The following is a 19576-nucleotide window of genomic DNA, read 5'->3' as shown; positions in this document are numbered from 1 at the left end:
TGAAGAGCCATTCATTACAGTTCTCCAGCGTCATTGATGGGGACATGTTAGGGTGTGGATTTGGCGTGGGCACAGAGGTGAAGTGTTCCTACGAATATCGAGCAATCATTGTTCTGTTCCTTTCAATATTATGTGACCCCACCATCCCACTACCGGCATCCCACCCCAAAAAATGAAAAAAGATCAAAAAAAGTCTCATTCACCTTGCAGCACAGAAAGGGTTAAACAATTTTGTATTAGTTGTGCCTTTCCCCGTATTTAGTCCCCACCTATGCCAACTCCAAACCTACATCTTTGCATGTCGACAGAGTTGGGTAGGGTAACTTTAACTGGATTACTTTCAATTACTTTTGGATTACTCCAATACCAAATATGCTAATGAAAGACAAAATAAACTAAATATGAATAAAATGATGACTCACAACACGTGGTAAGCTTTCTCTCCTGGCTTTGATCTCTTTGATCTCCGGCAAAACGAACATCAAATGCGACAGAAACAAAATGAAAAGAAATCCAAACAGCTTGCAAACATCATTTTGCCGTTCCATGTATTCTGTTACTCCCCAAGGCTGCACAAAATGTAGTCATTTTATTCATATTTAGTTTCCTTTGTCTTTTATTAGCATATTTGGTATTGGAGTAATCCAAAAGTAATTGAAAGTAATCCAGTTAAAGTAACCCTACCCAACCCTGCATGTCGATATATAAGGATCCTTTTGCCAAGAGGAAAAAAGACCGAAAACATCCTATCACTTTGTTCTTCTCCGAGAAAAACACACCTGCACCGCAGACTAGAGAAGAAGAAAACGCTGCAGATCGAACTCCGAATTCAGCGCCTCATTAAGAAAATTTTGAGTCAGTATTTGTTTGACTGTACTTTAGATCATTTTTCATAATCATGTTTCATTTTCTCCCTTCGAATCCAAGGGTGGCGGTGCACAGTGCTAATCTTGTCTGGACCGGAACGGAGACAGGACCCACTTGCGTTGCGTCTCTTGCAAGTTTTATTGGAAGAAAGAGAAAGGGTTGCGCCCACGATCCGGTGATTGCTGGACGCGGGAAGCAGGTCGCTCTGAGCGCGGAAGTGGATCTTCCGTGTCGGGCGATGGCGGTGTCGGGAATGGAAAAACGGGTCAGTAGTCGGGACAGGAGAGCAAAAACATGGTCGAGGTCAGAAGTGAGTCGTAAGCCAGGAAAGGAATGTATACGTGGTCGAAGACAAAGAGGTCGAAAGCCGGGACGGGAAAGTAGACGTGGTCAGTATCAAAAAGGGATCGAAGCCGGGGGACAGACAGGAGCAAAAACAGGTGTGAGTCAGGGTCAAAAAAGGCTTGCCTAGTGTTAACTGAGGTTCGCAGACTCACAACAGGAGACATATAGATGTGGGTATAAATAGGGACAGGGAGCCAATCAGAGTCCAAAGCAGTTGGCGCCAAAGGAGCGGGCGCGGGTGATTAACATCAGCAATCATGACAAATCTCTGCAATTTGAGACCGTAAATTCACATTAATGATTCATGAAAAAAATGACTCAATTTTGTGCAGGCTTGGGGAGTAACGGAATACATGGAACGGCAAAAACGATGTTGGCAAGCTGTTTGCATTTATTTTCGTTTTGTTTCTGTCGCATTTGATGTTCGTTTTGCCGGAGATCAACGAGATCAAAGCCAGGAGAGAAAGCTTACCACGTGTTGTGAGTCATCATTTTATTCCTTTTTAGTTTCTTTTGTCTTTTATTAGCATATTTGGTATTGGAGTAATCCAAAAGTCATTGAAAGTAATCCAGTTAAAGTAACCCTACCCAACCCTGTACTTGTCCTACTGTTGACAAAATATTCAACAAATATCAACAAAAGCTGATGAAAATGAAAAAAATGAAATGATCTGCATTTATATAGCGCTTTTCAAGTCAATGACTTCCTAAAGCGCTTTACAATGTGCTCCACATGTCCCAAGAGCACTAACCTGCTTATTGGGGGTATTAGGTTTCAGTGTCTTACCCAAGGACACCTCGACATGTAACACGGACGAGCCGAGATTCGAACTGGGATCCCTTGATCCCAAGACGAGCGCTCTACCTCCTGAGCTACTGCCACCAAATAGTAAGCAACTAGCTACTACAGCTCCATGTGTTATCATATCTGTCACGCTCCCTAAGTTGGACACATTTTAAATGTTGGCTTATCGAATGTCAGGCCTATTTTGACTCGGTCTCAGCCGTTGCGTGTGTCAACTTCCTTCCTCTCAACAGTCACATTGACTCAACCACCAGTTTCTCTCATTTAGATCAAAAGATAAGTCGGGTGGTTCTTAGTACATTTTTTTCTGAATCAAGGTCAATTGGGCAGCATGGGAACCCGATCATCAATGGCAGCGGTTCTGCACGTTTTTTCTGTATTTTATACATTTTGGGTATTCTCAAATTGTGTTTGCGAGAGTTCCGCCACCTTGTCTCTATCACGGATCGGTTAAAAGTCTGACAATATTCTCGTGTGTGTGTGTGTTTGTGGTTTACAGGCTCCGAAACGACCTGTGCCGGTTTTCGTTTTGTTTCAGTTGTACTTTACACCCCTGGGAGTGTTTTGAGTTAGGTTTGGTGTCAAGGCACCCCCAATAAATACCAACAAAATCGATTACCGTAAATTCCGGACTATAGAGCGCGCCTGATTATAAGCCGCACACACCACATTTTAAGAGGAAAATTGATTTTGTACATACACAAGCCGCACCTGTATATAAGCCGCATGCGCCCACATTTAAACATGTAACACAAACAAAAAATTAACCCAAACCCGACTTCAAGTCCTGCGATTGAAGCTAAATGGCATTCATTAAAGTCCACAGTCCAAAAGCCACAGCCGGCAAAATGAACGGAAAATGATACCGGTACTTAAGGTTTGATGCAGACCTGCAGAGTCCATGTCCCGTTGAAAGTAATCCAAGGAAAAAAGTGTATATTTCCAAAGGTAAGGGTGGGAAAAATATATCAGATGAACACATTTACTCACGCAACTCCTTTTTCGTTAACCAACTTTTTACCCCCCCTTCTTTCCTTGTCTGTCTCTCACCTTTAGCGGTCCCCACTTAAACCTGGCACCCCGCGTTTGTTCCGCCCCTCATTTTTCGTTCACCCGTGCGAAACATATCAGAATAAGTGTCTAAAATAAATACAAATAAATACATTACAAAAATATACAGTTGCAAATACATATTATATATGGGTTACACATATTCACAAAGAAAGACGGTACACCGAGAGAGTTTTCAAAGCTTTAATAATAAGAATATAGCTTTGACAGGGCAGATAATGGTAGCAACACTCGAGCGCCGCTAGCGACCGTTAGAAAAATTACATAAATTGGCTGCATCACTGAATAAGACGCAGTGTTGAAAGTTAGGGAAAAAAGTAGCGGCTTATAGTCCGGAATTTACGGTAATATATATTGTGTACAAGCAGCTCTGGAGCTACATGTGGCCATGTGGCTCTTTGGCACTCCCTAGTGGCTCGCTGTCGCCTTTTTAAACAAACCACATCCCCAACAATCTCGCCCAAGTAGAATGCCCGGCAACGCCGAGCCTGGCAATGAATAATAGTGATAAAAAACAAAAAATAATGATAATACACCTAAGTCCACTGTGTAATCACCAGACCAGTAGGGATATATGACACATAAGAAAATACATCCAAATATCACACTAATTTTATTCCCTAATTCCCATAATGCTCATTTACATCGTGTTCAACAGTGTGATGATGAGCTAACATGTAATGCCTTTTTACACGTCAACTACATCTCTAGTGATCTATTGGTTAAGTTTCAGCACTCCCATCGTTGTGATCCAGGTTCAATTCCTGTTGCATTCAACACTTTGCAAATGTGGTCGGCGGTATACAGTGTTGACTGATAGATCAGTACTCAAATATAGTTACATTTGTTATGTACAACTGTAAAACCTTTTGTATAACGCGCACCTAAACTTTTAGTTTCTTGTTGAAAAAAATTGCGTATACCCGTAAATAAATGAAGTATAAGCAAAAAATAAGGCAATTTTTTTTTTCTGTCCGCTGCCCGGTGGTTGCTGACCAATGGTGTAGACCGTAAAACAACAGTTTTTGCACAATAACAACAATTTATTTTAAATATACTGTATATATATAAAGCCAGTGGTCGACAACCATTGGGCCGCGGACCGATACCTGGCCATGCTTAGTTTGGTACAGGAAAATTAAGTTCCACTATTTTTTAGCTATTATTGTTGTACTGACACTTCACAAGGGCAACAATTGAATTGTCTTTATTGTCATTGATAACGTGGTGAAACTTCGTATGCAACAAGACTACACATCTTCCTGTGTGGAGTTTGCATGTTCTCCCCGTGCTTGCATGAGTGTCCTTTGGGCACTCCGGTTTCCTCCCACATTCCAAAAACATGTATGTCAGGTGAATTGGCTGGTGTTAATGTGTGAGTGAGTTGTCTGTCTCTGTGTGCCCTGCGACTGGCTGGCAACCAGTTCAGGGTGTCCCCTGCCCACTGCTCGGAGATACCTGCAGATAATGGATGGATGAAGACTAATGAAATGAAATGAAATGATCTGCATTTATATAGCGCTTTTCAAGTCAATGACTTCCCAAAGCGCTTTACAATGTGCTCCACATTTCCCAATAGCGGCCTTATGCTTATTGGAGGTGTTAGGGGTTCAGTGTCTTACCCAAGGAGCGCTCTACCTCCTGAGCTACTGCTGACCCAACTAGACATTGCACTCCGTTTGCCTGGTTCTTGTGACTATTGCATTGGAAATAAGGATTTCTGTCCAGTGAAGAGTAGATCGAACCAAATTTTTGTGCCGATCAGGACGTAGAATGGCCAATTACGTCATGCGAGAAGGATTGTCAGAAAACTTACCCAAATGGAAAAGCTTTTGGCAACCAAGTTGGATGATGCATAGGTCCCTAAGTCAAGAACACGCTTTTCACGGGGTTGGATTCATTTGGTGAGTTTGTATTTTCAATTACTTGGCGCACGGATCCTCGTGATGTTTCAGGTAATGATAGTGACCGCTGTGTTATTAGCCTGTCCACTTTACAGGTCAGAGGTCCTGGGTTCAATTACAGCTCCTGGCCTCCTTGTGTGGAGTTTGCTTGTTCTCCCCGTGCCCTAAGGCAATCCGGTTTCCTCCCACTTTAAAAAAACATGGCTCGGATGAACCCGACCGCCCGCGAAGATTGTTCCGATAAGCACTTTGAAAGATGAATGAGTGAATGTGATTTTGGTGCAGTGTTACAGGGAAATGTTCCACATGACTGTACACTGGATTTATGCTCATTGTTCTGATTAATGTTGTTATTGTTATAAATTTGATAATTGTTGTTATCATGCGAGTAACCAGCCCATTTATTTATGACTTGTTCGGAGAATTCTTTATTTTCACTTCGTTATTTGACCACATTATCATCACATTTCGATCAAGTATCTATGTACCAGATACTATATATGTCATGATTACCGACTGCCTCGGATGCTGATTGGCTCCCTGTCACTATTTAAACCCACATCTATCTGTCACCTGTTGTCAGTCCGTCTGCCAACCTCAGTTTACTCTAGGCAAGCTTTTTCGACCCTGATTCACTCCTGTTTTTGCTCCCGTCTGTTCCCGGGCTTCGACCCGTTTTTTGATCTTGACCACGTCTACTCTCCTCTCCTGGCTTTCGTCTCGTTGCTGATCCCGACCACGTATTTGCTCTCCTGTCTCCTGTCTTTTTTCCGTTACCGACACTGCCATCGCTCGCCACGGAAGCGCCACTTCCGTGTTCGGAGCGACCTGCTTCCCGCGACCAGCAATCACCAGATCGTGGGTGCAATTATTTCCTTTCTTCCCAATAAAACTGAGAGAAACATAACACAAGTGGGTCCTGTCCCCGTTCTGGTCCTGACAATATATACTATTATGAAATGTTGTGAAACGATACAGATTTTTATGATACTGAATTCGTCTCTTTTTGGTGATAAAACAACTACTGTTTGAGAACGCAGAGGTAGATTATTTATTATTATATGATGTTTTACCTATATGGAAAATAAAAATGACAACAATAATAACCATACAACACCCCAGACGCTCTGAACCTTGCCTCGCCCTTGGTTGTCATTATTATCTTTATTATTATTTTAGAAAAAGTACAAACATGTTTAATGTAAAGAAATTGAACCAGTCTATGGTACAGACAATTTTGCCGACCACTGTATGAGGAAAAACTGTATTTTACTGAAAGGGGGTGAAAAAATGTAGGGAAAATGCTGAAATAATTTTGGGTGTTCATACATAAATACAATAAACATGGTTGGACAAAACATTCAGTCTTTTTATTCTACATAGTCTGTCTTTTAAGGTATTCATGTCTTTATAATGCTAAATGTAATTCACCCTGGTTATCCTTCTGAGGTCCCTTCTCAAGGTTTCTCTTTTTCCTCACGCTGAGGTTTTTGAGTTGTTCCTTGCCTGCATGTTGGTTTAAGATCAGGTAATTGTGTCATTGTAATCCTGTGCAGGCCTTTGAGACAGTTTTGTGCTTAAGGGCTATACGCAGGGTTGGGTAGGGTTACTTTAACTCAATTACTTTTGGATTACTCCAATACCAAATATGCTAGTAAAAGACAAAAGAAACTAAATATGAATAAAATTACAAAATGTTGAGCAGGAATGGGGAGTAGTCAAGTCAAGTCAAGTCATTTTTATTTGTATAGCCCTTAATCACAAAGAGTCTCAAAGGGCTGCACAGGTTATTGCACAGACTATTATTTCAGACTATTATGACACCATCCCCTGAACTGAAACCAACATGAGGGCAAGGAAAAACTCAAAAACCTCAACATGAGGAAAATGAAGATCATAAGGCAGGAGGTATGGAATACTATTTAATTGCAAACAAGCGTTTCCACTGTTATCCACCATATTTTCTGGTATATAAGGGAGACTGAATTTCTGTTCTATTTAGGGTTTTTAGGTGCGCCTTAAATACAATTTTAGGTTTAGAAATGTGTAATTATATGACACTCCCTTAAGAAGCTGATGTGATTGGCTGACATCTTACGACTAAAGAAGCACAAATGACAATTTAGTGAAGGTAGCTTGTGCTCAAAGCATGCAACGACCACTTACTAATAGAGTAATAGACAGGGTTGGGTAGGGTTACTTTAACTGGATTACTTTCAATGACTTTTGGATTACTCCAATACCAAATATGCTAATAAAAGACAAAAGAAACTAAATATGAATAAAATGACTCAATTTTGTGCAGGCTTAAAGAGTAACGGAAAACATGGAAGGGCAAAAATGATGTCGGCAAGCTATTTGGATTTATTTTCATTTTGTTTCTGTCGCATTTTATGTTCGTTTTGCCGGAGATCAAAGAGATCAAAGCCAGGAGAGAAAGCTTACCACGTGTTGTGAGTCATCATTTTATTCATATTTAGTTTATTTTGTCTTTTATTAGCATATTTGGTATTGGAGTAATCCAAAAGTAATTGAAAGTAATCCAGTAAAAGTAACCCTACCCAACCCAGGTAATAGAATACATGGAACTGCAAAAATAATGTTGGCAAGCTGTTTGGATTTATTTTCATTTTGTTTCTGTCGCATTTTATGTCAGTTTTGCCGGAGATCAAAGCCAGGAGAGAAAGCTTACCACGTGTTGTGAGTCATCATTTTCTTCATATTTAGTTTCTTTTGTCTTTTATTAGCATATTTGGTATTGGAGTAATCCAAAAGTAATTGAAAGTAATCCAGTTAAAGTAACCCTACCCAACCCTGGTAATAGAATACATGGAACTGCAAAAATAATGTTGGCAAGCTGTTTGGATTTATTTTCATTTTGTTTCTATCACATTTTATGTAAGTTTTGCCGGAGATCAAAACCAGGAGAGAAAGCTTACCACGTGTTGTGAGTCATCATTTTCTTCATATTTAGTTTCTTTTGTCTTTTATTAGCATATTTGGTATTGGAGTAATCCAAAAGTAATTGAAAGTAATCCAGTTAAAGTAACCCTACCCAACCCTGGTAATAGAATACATGGAACTGCAAAAATAATGTTGGCAAGCTTTTTGGATTTATTTTCATTTTGTTTCTGTCGCATTTTATGTCAGTTTTGCCGGAGATCAAAGCCAGGAGAGAAAGCTTACCACGTGTTGTGAGTCATCATTTTCTTCATATTTAGTTTCTTTTGTCTTTTACCCTACCCAACCCTGGCTATACGAATAAATTTGACTTGACTTAATAAGAGGAATTGCAGACATCATTCAGGGGACTAATCGGCTGAAGTTAACAAGTATGCGGATTTGGCACCATGTAAACCCAAACATCACTCGCAGCGGTTCTGCAGAATAACCATGGTGCCACCGTTTGTGCAGGCAAACCAGAGCAGCATCAACAGGTGCGCGCAAAAGAAAAGAAACTTACACAAAGGCGTGGTAGATGAAGGCCCAGGCTCTCGGTCTTTCCAGCACGTTGTACAGATAGTTTTGCAGGCGCCGGTAGCGCACGTTCCTGCGGCCGCTCTGTGCGCTATATATAAGCGGCTTGCCGAGCAAACTCAGCCGGGCTCCTTGCTTCCCTCGCAGGCCGTCGGGAGCGACTCCACCGACGGCGTTGGAGGGCGACAGTAAGCCGTCCCCTGCGCTGTTCATCATTTTCCGTCCGGATTCCACATCTCTCAGGCCGTATTTTCGGTGGCCCGGCGAGGTCCTCATCCACAGCCCGGCGGCGCCTTCGTTTCCGCCGTGGTTCCGTGGCATGGCATCACCGGATCGGAGAGAAATGGACCGAATGTGTGGAGAGGATGTGCGCGTCCGACGCGCAGCGCTGCGCAGCGGGAGAGTGTTGCGGTGCTCGACTGGAGCGCGTTCGGCGTCACGCTTTCGCTCGCCCTCCTCCCCCTCTCGCTTTTCACAGAGAAAACTCAACGCGGTTGTGTGCGTGGACTCTCTGAACCCAAGTGATAAAACAACTCAGGTGCAACTCATTGGGCAAGAGCATTTCATTGTCTGCAATAGACCCAAAACCCAACCCAAAATGTTGAGCCATATTGGGCCAAAGAAAGAAATGAAACATACGTTTGAAGCCTAGCAAAATATCATCTCATTTCATTAGCTGCACCGCTTATCTTCAGTAGGGTCGCAGGGGTGCTGGAGCCCATCCCAGCAATCATCGGGCTGTGGGCAGGGGACACCCTGAACTGGTTGCCAGCCAATCGCAGGGCACTCAGGGACAGACAACTCGCTCGCTCATTCACAACTAGGGACAATTTGGACCGGCCAATCCACCTGAAATGCATGTTTTTGGAATGTGGGAGGAAACCGGAGTGCCCGGAGGAAACCCACGCAAGCACGGGGAGAACATACAAACTCCGCATAGGAAGTCCGGTAGCTGGATTTGAACCCACACAGGAGGTTCCCTTAGAACTGTGCCGCACACGCGCTAACCACTGCGCCGCCGTGCTGCCCCGCCTACTAAAATCAAAAGCGTTAAAAGCAAGGTTCGAACGGGTGCTTGAAATCCTTGCAAATGCTTGAATTGTAATGTCGTGTTTTTTTATAACTTTTTATTTCTCACACACACTTTGACATAGAGCAGCACGGTGCCGCAGTGGTTAGCGCGTGTGCGGCACAGTTCTAAGGTCTCGGGAACCTCCTCTGTGGGTTCAAATCCAGCTACCGGACTTCCCGTGCGGAGTTTGTATGTTCTCACCGTGCTTGCGTGGGTTTCTTCCGGGTACTCCGGTTTCCTCCCACATTCCAAAGACATGCATATCAGGTGGATTGGCCGGTCCAAATTGTCCCTAGGTGTGAATGAGCGAGTTGTCTGTCCCTGTGTGCCCTGCGATTGGCTGGCAACCAGTTTAGGGTGTCCCCTGCCCACTGACCGTTGATTGCTGGGATGGGCTCCAGCATCCCCGCGACCCTACTAAGGATAAGCGGTGCAGCTAATGAGATGAGATGAGACTTTGACATAGGTTTGATTCCTTCATCATACAGCAACACAAACAAAAAATAGATACAATTGACATACCCATAAAAAACAAAAGAAACAACAAAAAATGTTAATAGAATAAATAAAATAAAAAGTGTCTAGACAAGTAAAAATTGTGTGATAAGCTTCCATCTTTTCTCAAATTAAGTTTGAATGGAAATGGAAAAATGCAATTCTTCTATACACCCTCTGTCACTTCAAAATATAAAAATACCTCAAATTTATGTTGGTGTAACTGCGGGAGGGTCGGAGATTTTACGCATATTTTCTGGAATTGCCCTGTAATTGACATTTCTGGAGAAGTATTCAGACAGAAATAAAATTAATTATTGGTTGGGAGTTGCGGTTGGACACAGTGACCTATGTATTGGGAATTTTACCAGAAGAATTATCGACTGGTCGACATAAATATATATCAGGGTTGGGTAGGGTTACTTTAACTTGATTACTTTCAATTACTTTTGGATTACTCCAATACCAAATATGCTAATAAAAGACAAAATAAACTAAATATGATAAAATGATGACTCACAACACGTGGTAAGCTTTCTCTCCTGGCTTTGATCTCTTTGATCTCTGGCAAAAGTGACATAAAATGCGACAGAAACAAAATGAAAATAAATCCAAACAGCTTGCCAACATCATTTTTGCCGTTCCATGTATTCTGTTACTCCCCAAGCCTGCACAAAATTGAGTCATTTTATTCAAATTTAGTTAGTCTTTTATTAGCATATTTGGTATTGGAGTAATCCAAAAGTAATTGAAAGTAATCAAGTTAAAGTAACCCTACCCAACCCTGTATATACTACAGGTTATGCTTCTGGTAGCAAATAGTGTCCTGGCTGAAACCACAACCTCCTGACATAAAACAATGGAGAGACAAATGAAAGCAAATGTACATTATAATAATGTCGTGTTTTTACATATTAGAAATGGAATAAGTCTGCTTAAAAACACTGCTCTCTTGTAGCTTCGCTTTGCCTATAAATCGCATCCAAGACAGGTGCATGCTACACCTAAACAAGGATTATATATCAATTGTGGACATTTATTGCAGGCCATGCAAAAAATAAAGGTAGTATTTCCTAGTGGAAGAACTTCCTGCAACTGAAAATGCAAGCTATTTTACCTAACACCCATATAGAGAGATATTTGTCTCTAAAACCAATATGTTCGTGATGTACTCAAAATAAAAAAAATCCTACATCTTTTATGCACACAAAAGATTAAAAATCACAAAACTAAATCACTGATATATTTGTGGCACTGCAAAATACATGATTTACACTGGATTTCTACTTTTAATGGTACTGGAGAAGTTCGAAAATTGGATTTGAAAGTCATTAAAAGTTCCCTGAATTCAGCCATTAAAAAGGAATACGAACCCCATATAAGAGAGCAAAACACATACAGGGTATATATATATATATATATATATATATATATATATATATATATATATATATATATATATATATATATATATATATATATATATATATATATATATATATATATATATATATATATATTCATTGGAAAATGCCAAGAGTGATTGTGTTACCCCTTACAGAAACTAATTTTCTTGCCAAGTCAAGCTATGTTTTTTTGTATAGCTGTCATGACCGGAACAGAGACAGGACCCACTCGCGTAACGGTTCTCACAGTTTTAATGGAAAGAAGGGAAAGGATTGCACACACGATCCGGAGATCGCTGGTCGCGGGGAGTAGGTTGCTCAGACGCGGAAGTGGGACTTCCGTGGCAAGCAATGGCCGTGTCGGGAACGGAAAAAAGTCGAAAACCAGGAGAGGAGAGTAGACGTGGTCGAGATCAAAACAGGTTGTAATTCGGGACAAAAACAGGAGCAAAAAAACACAGGACTGGCAAAAAAGGACTTGCCGCGTAAAACGGAGATTCGCAGACAAACTGACAAAAGGGGATTGACAGGACAGAGTTTAAATACTGACGGAGAGCTAATCTGTCAACAAGCTGCAGTTGGCGCCACATGAGCAGGGCCAATTGGGCGCCATGGCAAGCATGCCACACGGGCAGGGCCAATTGGGTGCAATGGCAACCATGACAATAGCCCTTTATCATAGGGAGTTTCAAATGGCTGCAAAGACTATTGCAAACTACAGACTATTATTACACCATCACCTGATCTAAAACCAACATGAGGGCAAGGAACAACTCAAAACCTTAGCATGAGTATGTTAAAAAACTTTGAGAGGGGGGCAGAAATGAGTTAATCTGCCTTCCAGGATGACCAGGCTGCAAAGGATATTGCAATAACAAATAATACACATATATTCTCAACAGGAAATATAGGTCATTCGTAAGCTAGGTAATAGAAGTGTCTTTTAAGCCTAGATTTAAACAGTTCAACTGAGGTTGCAGATCGAATCTCAGTAGGCCAAGAATTCCACAGTACCGGGGCCCAAATGGAGAACGCTCTTGAAACTGAAATTTCTTCTTGGCTCTTGGGATCACGAGTAGACCAGCAGCTTCCGGACCGAAACATCGGAGGAAATTAAATCTGAAAGATATGAGGGAGCAAATCCATGCATGATTTTGAATCATACCAACAGAACCTTAAAATCACATCTTAAGCTAACAGGGTGTCATGAAACGGATCGGGAAGCAGGAAGTAGGAACTTATTTGCGTAGACGTCTTCACACTTTAATTGAGAAAGAAAAGTTGTCCAAAACACAAACAAACCAGACCAAAAAAACAAAACGGGTCAAACACAGGCAAAACTACAACTAGGCATTTCCAGAATTAAACAGAATTTGCAGGAATCTCTCAGAATGTTACACCAAAGTGCAACAAAGTCCAACAAGCACAACAAGTATAACCATGCATAAACAAGTTTTCAACAACGATCTGGCAAAGCGCCGGTGTCAAGTGGCGGTGCCAGCTGGGCGCCATGGCAACTGTCCAGGACCTGCCACAGGGAGCCAATGCAGGTTACCCTAAATTCCGGACTATAGAGCGCACCTGATTATAAGCCGCAACCACCCCATTTGAAGAGGAAAACCGATTTTGTACATACACAAGCCGCACCTGTATATAAGCCGCATGCGCCCACATTTAAACATGTAACACAAACACAAAATTAACCCAAACCCGACTTCAAGTCCCGCGATTGAAATTAAATGTCCTTCGTTAAAGTCCACAGTCCAAAAATCACAGCCGGCAAAATGAACGGAAAATGATACCGGTACTTAAGATTTGATGCAGACCTGCAGAGTCCGGACCTGCAGAGTCCAGGTCCCGTTGAAAGTAATCCTTGGAAAAAAGTGTATATTTCCAAAGGTAAGGGTGGGAAAAATATATCAGATGAACACATTTACTCAAGCAACTCCTTTTTCCTCAACCAACTTTCTACCCCCTCTTCTTTCCCTGTCTGCCCCTCACCTTTAGCGGTCCCCACTTAAATTCGGCACCCCGCGTTTGTTCCGCCCCTCATTTTTCGTTCACCCGTGCAACACATATCAGAATAAGTGTCTAAAATAAATACAAATAAATACATTAAAAAAATATACAGTTGCAAATACATATTATACATGGGTTACACATATTTACAAAAAAAGACGGTACACCGTGGGAGTTTTCAAAGCTTTAATAATAATAATATAGCTTTGACAGGGCAGTTAATGGTAGCAACACTCGAGAAAAATTACATAAATTGGCTGCATCACTGAATACGCCGCAGGGTTGAAAGTTAGGGAAAAAAGTAGCGGCATATAGTCCGGAATTTACGGTAGCTAAAATCGGGGTAAACCTTCTTGTCTTAGTTAAAAGCCTTTCGATAAACCCTTTCTATATGCAAACATTGCAAGGGAGCCACCAGGAAGATCCAAAGAGCCAAATGTGGCCCAAGAGCCGTCTTTTACTGACCCCCGCTCTGACCCAAGTGCTAAAATAACGCCTGTGCATACTCACCGGACGAAAGGATTTCATTGTAAACAAGAGACTTCGGCAGCTCGCAAATGTGGCCCCCAATGGGCTGCATCTGGGTACCTGCAGTACTCTTAGCATTGGGGTGTTTGAGTGGGGGGTTGGGGCCATGTTGGAATTCAAACGCACACATAAAGTCCTGCATTTTTCCGAGGGGGTCAAACGTGTGTCTCTTGTAAGTTTCCCCCTCAACGGCTGCACAGTACAAGAGCTTTTTTTTTCTTCTTCTTTTTTTTTCCTCCCTTTAAGCCGATCAGAGGTCCTGATGAATTTTCCACTTGCTTGCCCGGAAAAAGTAAGACTCAACATCTGCAAAAATCATCATGGTTAAAGCATGGATTCGTGTCGAAATTGCGTCTCAGTTGAAAAGTGGTTCAAAACAATTCTATTTTTTTTTCATATGTCTCATAAAGCAGCCTAACTTTTCATTGTTTTTGTACCCTATTATCTCATCTCAACTCATTAGCTGCACCGCTTATCCCCAGTAGGGTCGCGGGGGTGCTGGAGCCCATCCCAGCAATCATCGGGCAGTGGGCAGGGGACACCTTGAACGGGTTGCCAGCCAATCGCAGGGTACACGGGGACAGACAACTCACTCGCTCAGTCACACATAGGGACAATTTGGACCGGCCAATTCACCTGAAATGCATGTTTTTGGATAGTGGGAGGAAACCAGAGTGCAAGCACGGGGAGAACATACAAACTCCGCACAGGAAGTCTGGAGCTGGATTTGAACCCACGCAGGAGGTTCCCAAGACATGAACTGTGCCGCACATGCGCTAACCACTGCGCCACCGTGTTGCCCCTACCCTGATTATATGGCTTCAAACTTAAACGTATTTATTTTTGAGTTTGTTATTCAATAGTGTTTGCCGGGGTTTTACAAGTAGCTTGTTCCAACATCCTTTGCCTGGTACAGTGGAACCTCGGTTCTCGACCATAAACAGCAGCTTGCACACCCCAACGGAGCTTTATCGTCGACAGGACTTTAATCGGGCATGTTTATGGACTGTACTCCCAAATCCATTCAATATGTGGACTGAGCAATTCGGGAAAAAACACTGGACTATGTGTAATGTAAGATCAAACATCAAACATTCCGGTTGTATCCACCAACTCTGTTTGTCCCGCACCCCCCTCATCAAACCCACCCGCCCCCCATCACCCTCCGAAGGAAAACAAAGCCTACTTACAACAAAGACAGTTAGTTCTTTGTTCCTTTATCTCTTTGTTTCCTTATCCTCACTGTAAATGTGGAACTGGAGTCTTCCAATTTCGTTGTCACAGCATATCCCATGTTGTAACAATGACAATAAAGGCATATTCTATTCTATTCTATTCTATAATCCGTTCCAGAACCCTGTTCGAAAAGCGATTTGTACAATCACCGAAATCGTTTTTCCCATTAAAAGTAATGTAAAATCGTTTGAATCCGTTCCAACACCCTGAATGTTTACCATGAACGTAAACATGAAGCTAACCCAGGCTAATCGTACGTTCGCGTTAGCGTAATCTTCCGTACCAAAGATTACGCTAACATGAACGTGTAAAAATTAAAAAAAAGGATTATGAATAGGATTTCTTACCTTTGTGGTGGACAGTGGGGAGAGAAAAATCCTCAAAAGTTTTTCAACCACTTCCAAAACTTGTGGCAGTTGCTTGCTTATAGCGCTAACTTCCTTAGCCGCATCACTCGATTTCACAGCCTTTTCATTCTTTACTATCGTACTGATAGTAGATTTAGCCATGCTGTATTTACTAGCAAGATCGGAAATTCGTACACCTCTTGCATATTTAGCTATTATGTTTTTCCTAAAGGCAATAGTTTTACGAACAACTTCTTCGGGGGCATAATTAGGGACTAAAACACCTGTACGCCGCTCAGCATCGCACCCTAGCGTACCGGCGTTCGAACTCCGATTTTTTGACCGAACAGCGAAGCAAGAATTTCTCGAAATTTTGGGTCGAACACCGATTTGTCCGAACTGAGAGGCGTTCGAAAACCGAGGTTCCACTGTAATCCTGAAAGGGGAATACCACATGTGCGGTCCCTTCTCAAGGTTTCTTCATTTTCCTCATGTTGAGTTTTTTGAGTTTTTCCTTGCCCTCATGTTGTTTCCAGATCAGGGGATGGTGTAATAACAGTCTGAAAAAATAGTCCGTGCAATAACCTGTGCAGCCCTTTGAGACTCTTTGCTATAGAAAAAAAAATGACGTGACTTGACTTGTTAAAGTGACAGTGTGTTTTATTAATCAACTCCTAGTGGGAGAATAAAGGATTTCACTAAAAGATCGTTTGTAAGTTGAATTTGTTTGTAAGTTGCTCCAGTGCTATATTTTGTATTTTTAAGGCTTTTCTAAGTAACCTGTATTGTTTTGCAACTGAAAAAAAAGTTTCATAAAATATTATGCACTATAACGTTACAAAGCAGGCTGAATGATAAAGCATAGCACTGAAAAACAAAGGTACACATTGGGCGTTGAATTTCTGTGCTCTGTGAATTCCTTTGAGACTGCTTGTAATTCAGGGCTATACAAATAAACATGACTTGACTATAAAGATAAAGATAAATAAAGTTAAGTTTAACCTACTCTTAGAAGAGTTGGGTGACTTCCTCCTTCGTGGTAAAAAGTGGACGAAAAAAAAAACGATCCAAACATTTTCTCAACCGCATCAAGCTTTCTTATTCCACTTTGATTTCAAAAGAAACGGCTCGCCTCTTCTTTACACTTTACACCAACCACAACGAATGGATGCACGAGATCTCATCTCATCTCATTAGCCGTACCGCTTATCCTCAGTAGGGTCGCGGGGGGGCTGGAGCCCATCCCAGCAATCATCGGGCAGTGGGCAGGGGACACCCTGAACTGGTTGCCAGCCAATCGCAGGGCACACAGGGACAGACAACTCATTCGCTCATTCACACCTAGGGACAATTTGGACCGGCCAATTCACCTGAAATGCATGTCTTTGGAATGTGGGAGGAAACCGGAGTGCCCGGAGGAAACCCACGCAAGCACGGGGAGAACATACAAACTCCGCACAGAAAGTCTGGAGCTGGATTTGAACCCACGACAGGTTCCCATGACATGAACTGTGCCGCACAAGCGCTAACCACTGCGCCGCCGTGCTGCCGGATGCACGAGATATTAAACATTAAAAATGTCAAAGTTTATAGCGTGCTAGAGATACAGTGCAGTGTGTGTACACACGAACCAGGAAGTAGAAGCCGGATTTCTTATTTGGGGTGGATGCTGGGTGACCTCTCACAGCGCCACGCGGAGGAAAGAAGCACTACACGGACCAATAGGCTCAGAGACAATTTCTTCCCTAGGGCCATTACTATACACAGTATATCTTTCTAGTTTATTTGGAAACATTTATTGCTGCTAAATGTTTTTGCACTTCTTTTCATTGCACTATTATTACAACTCAGGCTAGTCTCCAAGCACTAACCCATTTATCCTGACGTTATTTTATCATATTTTTCCTTTTCTAGTCTTTATTATGTGTTTAACCTGGAGTCGAAAACTGTAGCAAATAATGTTTGTGTCTATTTATTTTTTCTCATCCTGTATCACTGCTAAGTGGCCTTGGGGGTAGGGTGACCGCCCCGAGAATGGGAGTTTGCCCGTTCGAGCCTTGCAAAATTTGTACTCGTTGCCTGGCGCTTTGCATTAGGGGTTGGAATTGGGGGGGGGTTTGGTCACCTAATGACACCCAACAAGATGTTGGAACACATGAGTTCTGTTGAGCGAGGGGGCTGGGAATCCCCTTCTCTGTATCAATCCCCCAGAAAGAGTCATAAATGGGTATGTTCTTGACTCTAACCACCTCCCACTAGGGCAGGGGTGTCAAACTCATTTTAACTCGGGGGCCACACGATAAAACAAACATTCTGTTGGGGGCCGGACTAGTAGATTAAAGAGGGGCTGCAGTAGCTCAGGAGGTAGAGCACTCGTTTTGGGATCAAGGGATCCCAGTTCGAATCCCGGCTCCTCCGTGTTACATGTCGAAGTGTCCTTGGGTAAGACACTGAACCCCCAATTCCCGCAATAAGCAGGTTAGCACCTTACGTGGCTGCAAGGCCGCTATTGGGAAGTCATTGACTTGAAAAGCGCTATATAAATACAGATCATTTAATTTAATTTCAAGAGAAAGAAAAAGAGATAAAGAAATAAGAGAAAGAGGAAGGGAAAAGGAGAGGGCGGGATGAAAAAAGAAAAAGAGAGAGAGGGAGAGAGCGTGAGAAACAAAAGATAAAAAGTTGTGAGAGAGGGGGAAAGAAAGGTGAATTAAGAAAGAATTCCAAAGAGAAATATAAAGACAGAAGGAGAGAAAAGAGAAAAGAAAGCGCGAAGGGTATGAAGAGAGAAAGAGAAAAAAGAGAAAAGGAAAAAATGATGTTAAAAGACACAGAGAGAGAAAGCGACAAAGAGCAACAAAGGAAGAGAAAAAGAGAGACACAGCGACTGAAAGAGACAGAGACAGAGACAGAGAGCGGGAGGAAAGGGGTGGAAAAGAAAGAGAGAGAGAGAGAGAGAGAGAGAGAGAGAGAGAGAGAGAGAGAAATATATGTACAGTGTCTTTGTTCGAGGCACCTTTCTTTGGCGACATCAAGTTGACATATTTCAACCTGCAGCTTGTTTTTCTCTTGCGCTTCTCTGAGTGTTGTCTCGCGGGCCGGATTCAATCCCTCAGCGGGTGTGATCTGGCCCGCGGGCCGCCTGTTTGACACCTGTGCACTAGGGGGATTTGGCTCCGGTATAAATATTAATCACTGCTAAAACAACATGTATCGTTTGTTTTATCTATTTCATTCATTCATTCATTTTTCAAACGCTTAACCTCACAAGGGTCCCAGTGGTGTTGGTACGGAGTTATATTGAGGCTATTGAACTAAATGAAAATAGTCATGTTTATTTGTGACGCCCTTAATCACAAGGAGTCTCAAAGGGCTGCACGGACCACAGATTATTGCAAAACACAGACTATTATGACACCATCCCCTGATCTAAAACCTACATGAGGGCAAGGAAAAACTCAAAAACCCTGAGAAGGGACCACACATGAGGTAATCCCCCCTTCCAGGATGACCACGCTGCAAAGGATGTTGCAATAACAAATAATACACAGATATTGTCGATAGAACTTTGAACGGAAAATAAATTTGGTGATCTTGAATTCATAAATTATTAAAAGATGGGTTGAAAATAGAATATCGGTATGAAGCCTTTTTCAGGTGAAATACAATTTGGATTGGAGCTTTGAGTCACGATTCCACACCACAGTCAAGACAGCCAAAAGTGCAAAACCTTAAAAATAAAAAACACTTTTGAGGCAAAGAAAAAAGATCAGAACGTTACAAAATGTTTTGGATATAAAAAAACAGAAAATTATATCTGTGAAAGTGAAAAACAGGTTGGGTTTAGAGGTAGATCTTGGGCCCATGCCCGAACCTGACCCGAACCCAAATAGAATTTCAGGCCATGCTTAAAATGTCAATCATTAAGTCGGGCTGGCCGTTTTTTGTTTTTGTTGTTGTTCTTCGTGGAGGGTCTGCCCATTATGCACTTACTTTTACTCAAA

The 19576-nt window shown here is 42.0% G+C and overlaps 1 protein-coding gene across 2 annotated transcripts in view; it reads right to left on the bottom strand.

Annotated features, from left to right (window-relative positions):
- LOC148360707 (potassium voltage-gated channel subfamily KQT member 5-like) overlaps positions 1–8854 on the bottom strand; it is a 181324-nt gene extending 172470 nt beyond the window's left edge. For both annotated transcript variants that reach the window (XM_088341605.1, XM_088341606.1), the window contains exon 1: positions 8456–8854. In XM_088341605.1, coding sequence (XP_088197731.1) covers positions 8456–8790 — 335 coding nt within the window. In that variant the 5' untranslated portion in view covers positions 8791–8854. The remainder of the gene's footprint in view (positions 1–8455) is intronic.
- Positions 8855–19576: the final 10722 nt, after the last annotated feature.

This window comes from Urocampus carinirostris, chromosome 8 (assembly GCF_059441175.1).
Source record: "Urocampus carinirostris isolate Australia breed hairy pipefish chromosome 8, RoL_Ucar_1.0, whole genome shotgun sequence".
Classification (NCBI taxonomy): domain Eukaryota; kingdom Metazoa; phylum Chordata; class Actinopteri; order Syngnathiformes; family Syngnathidae; genus Urocampus; species Urocampus carinirostris.
This window is presented reverse-complemented; position numbering and strand designations above follow the sequence as displayed.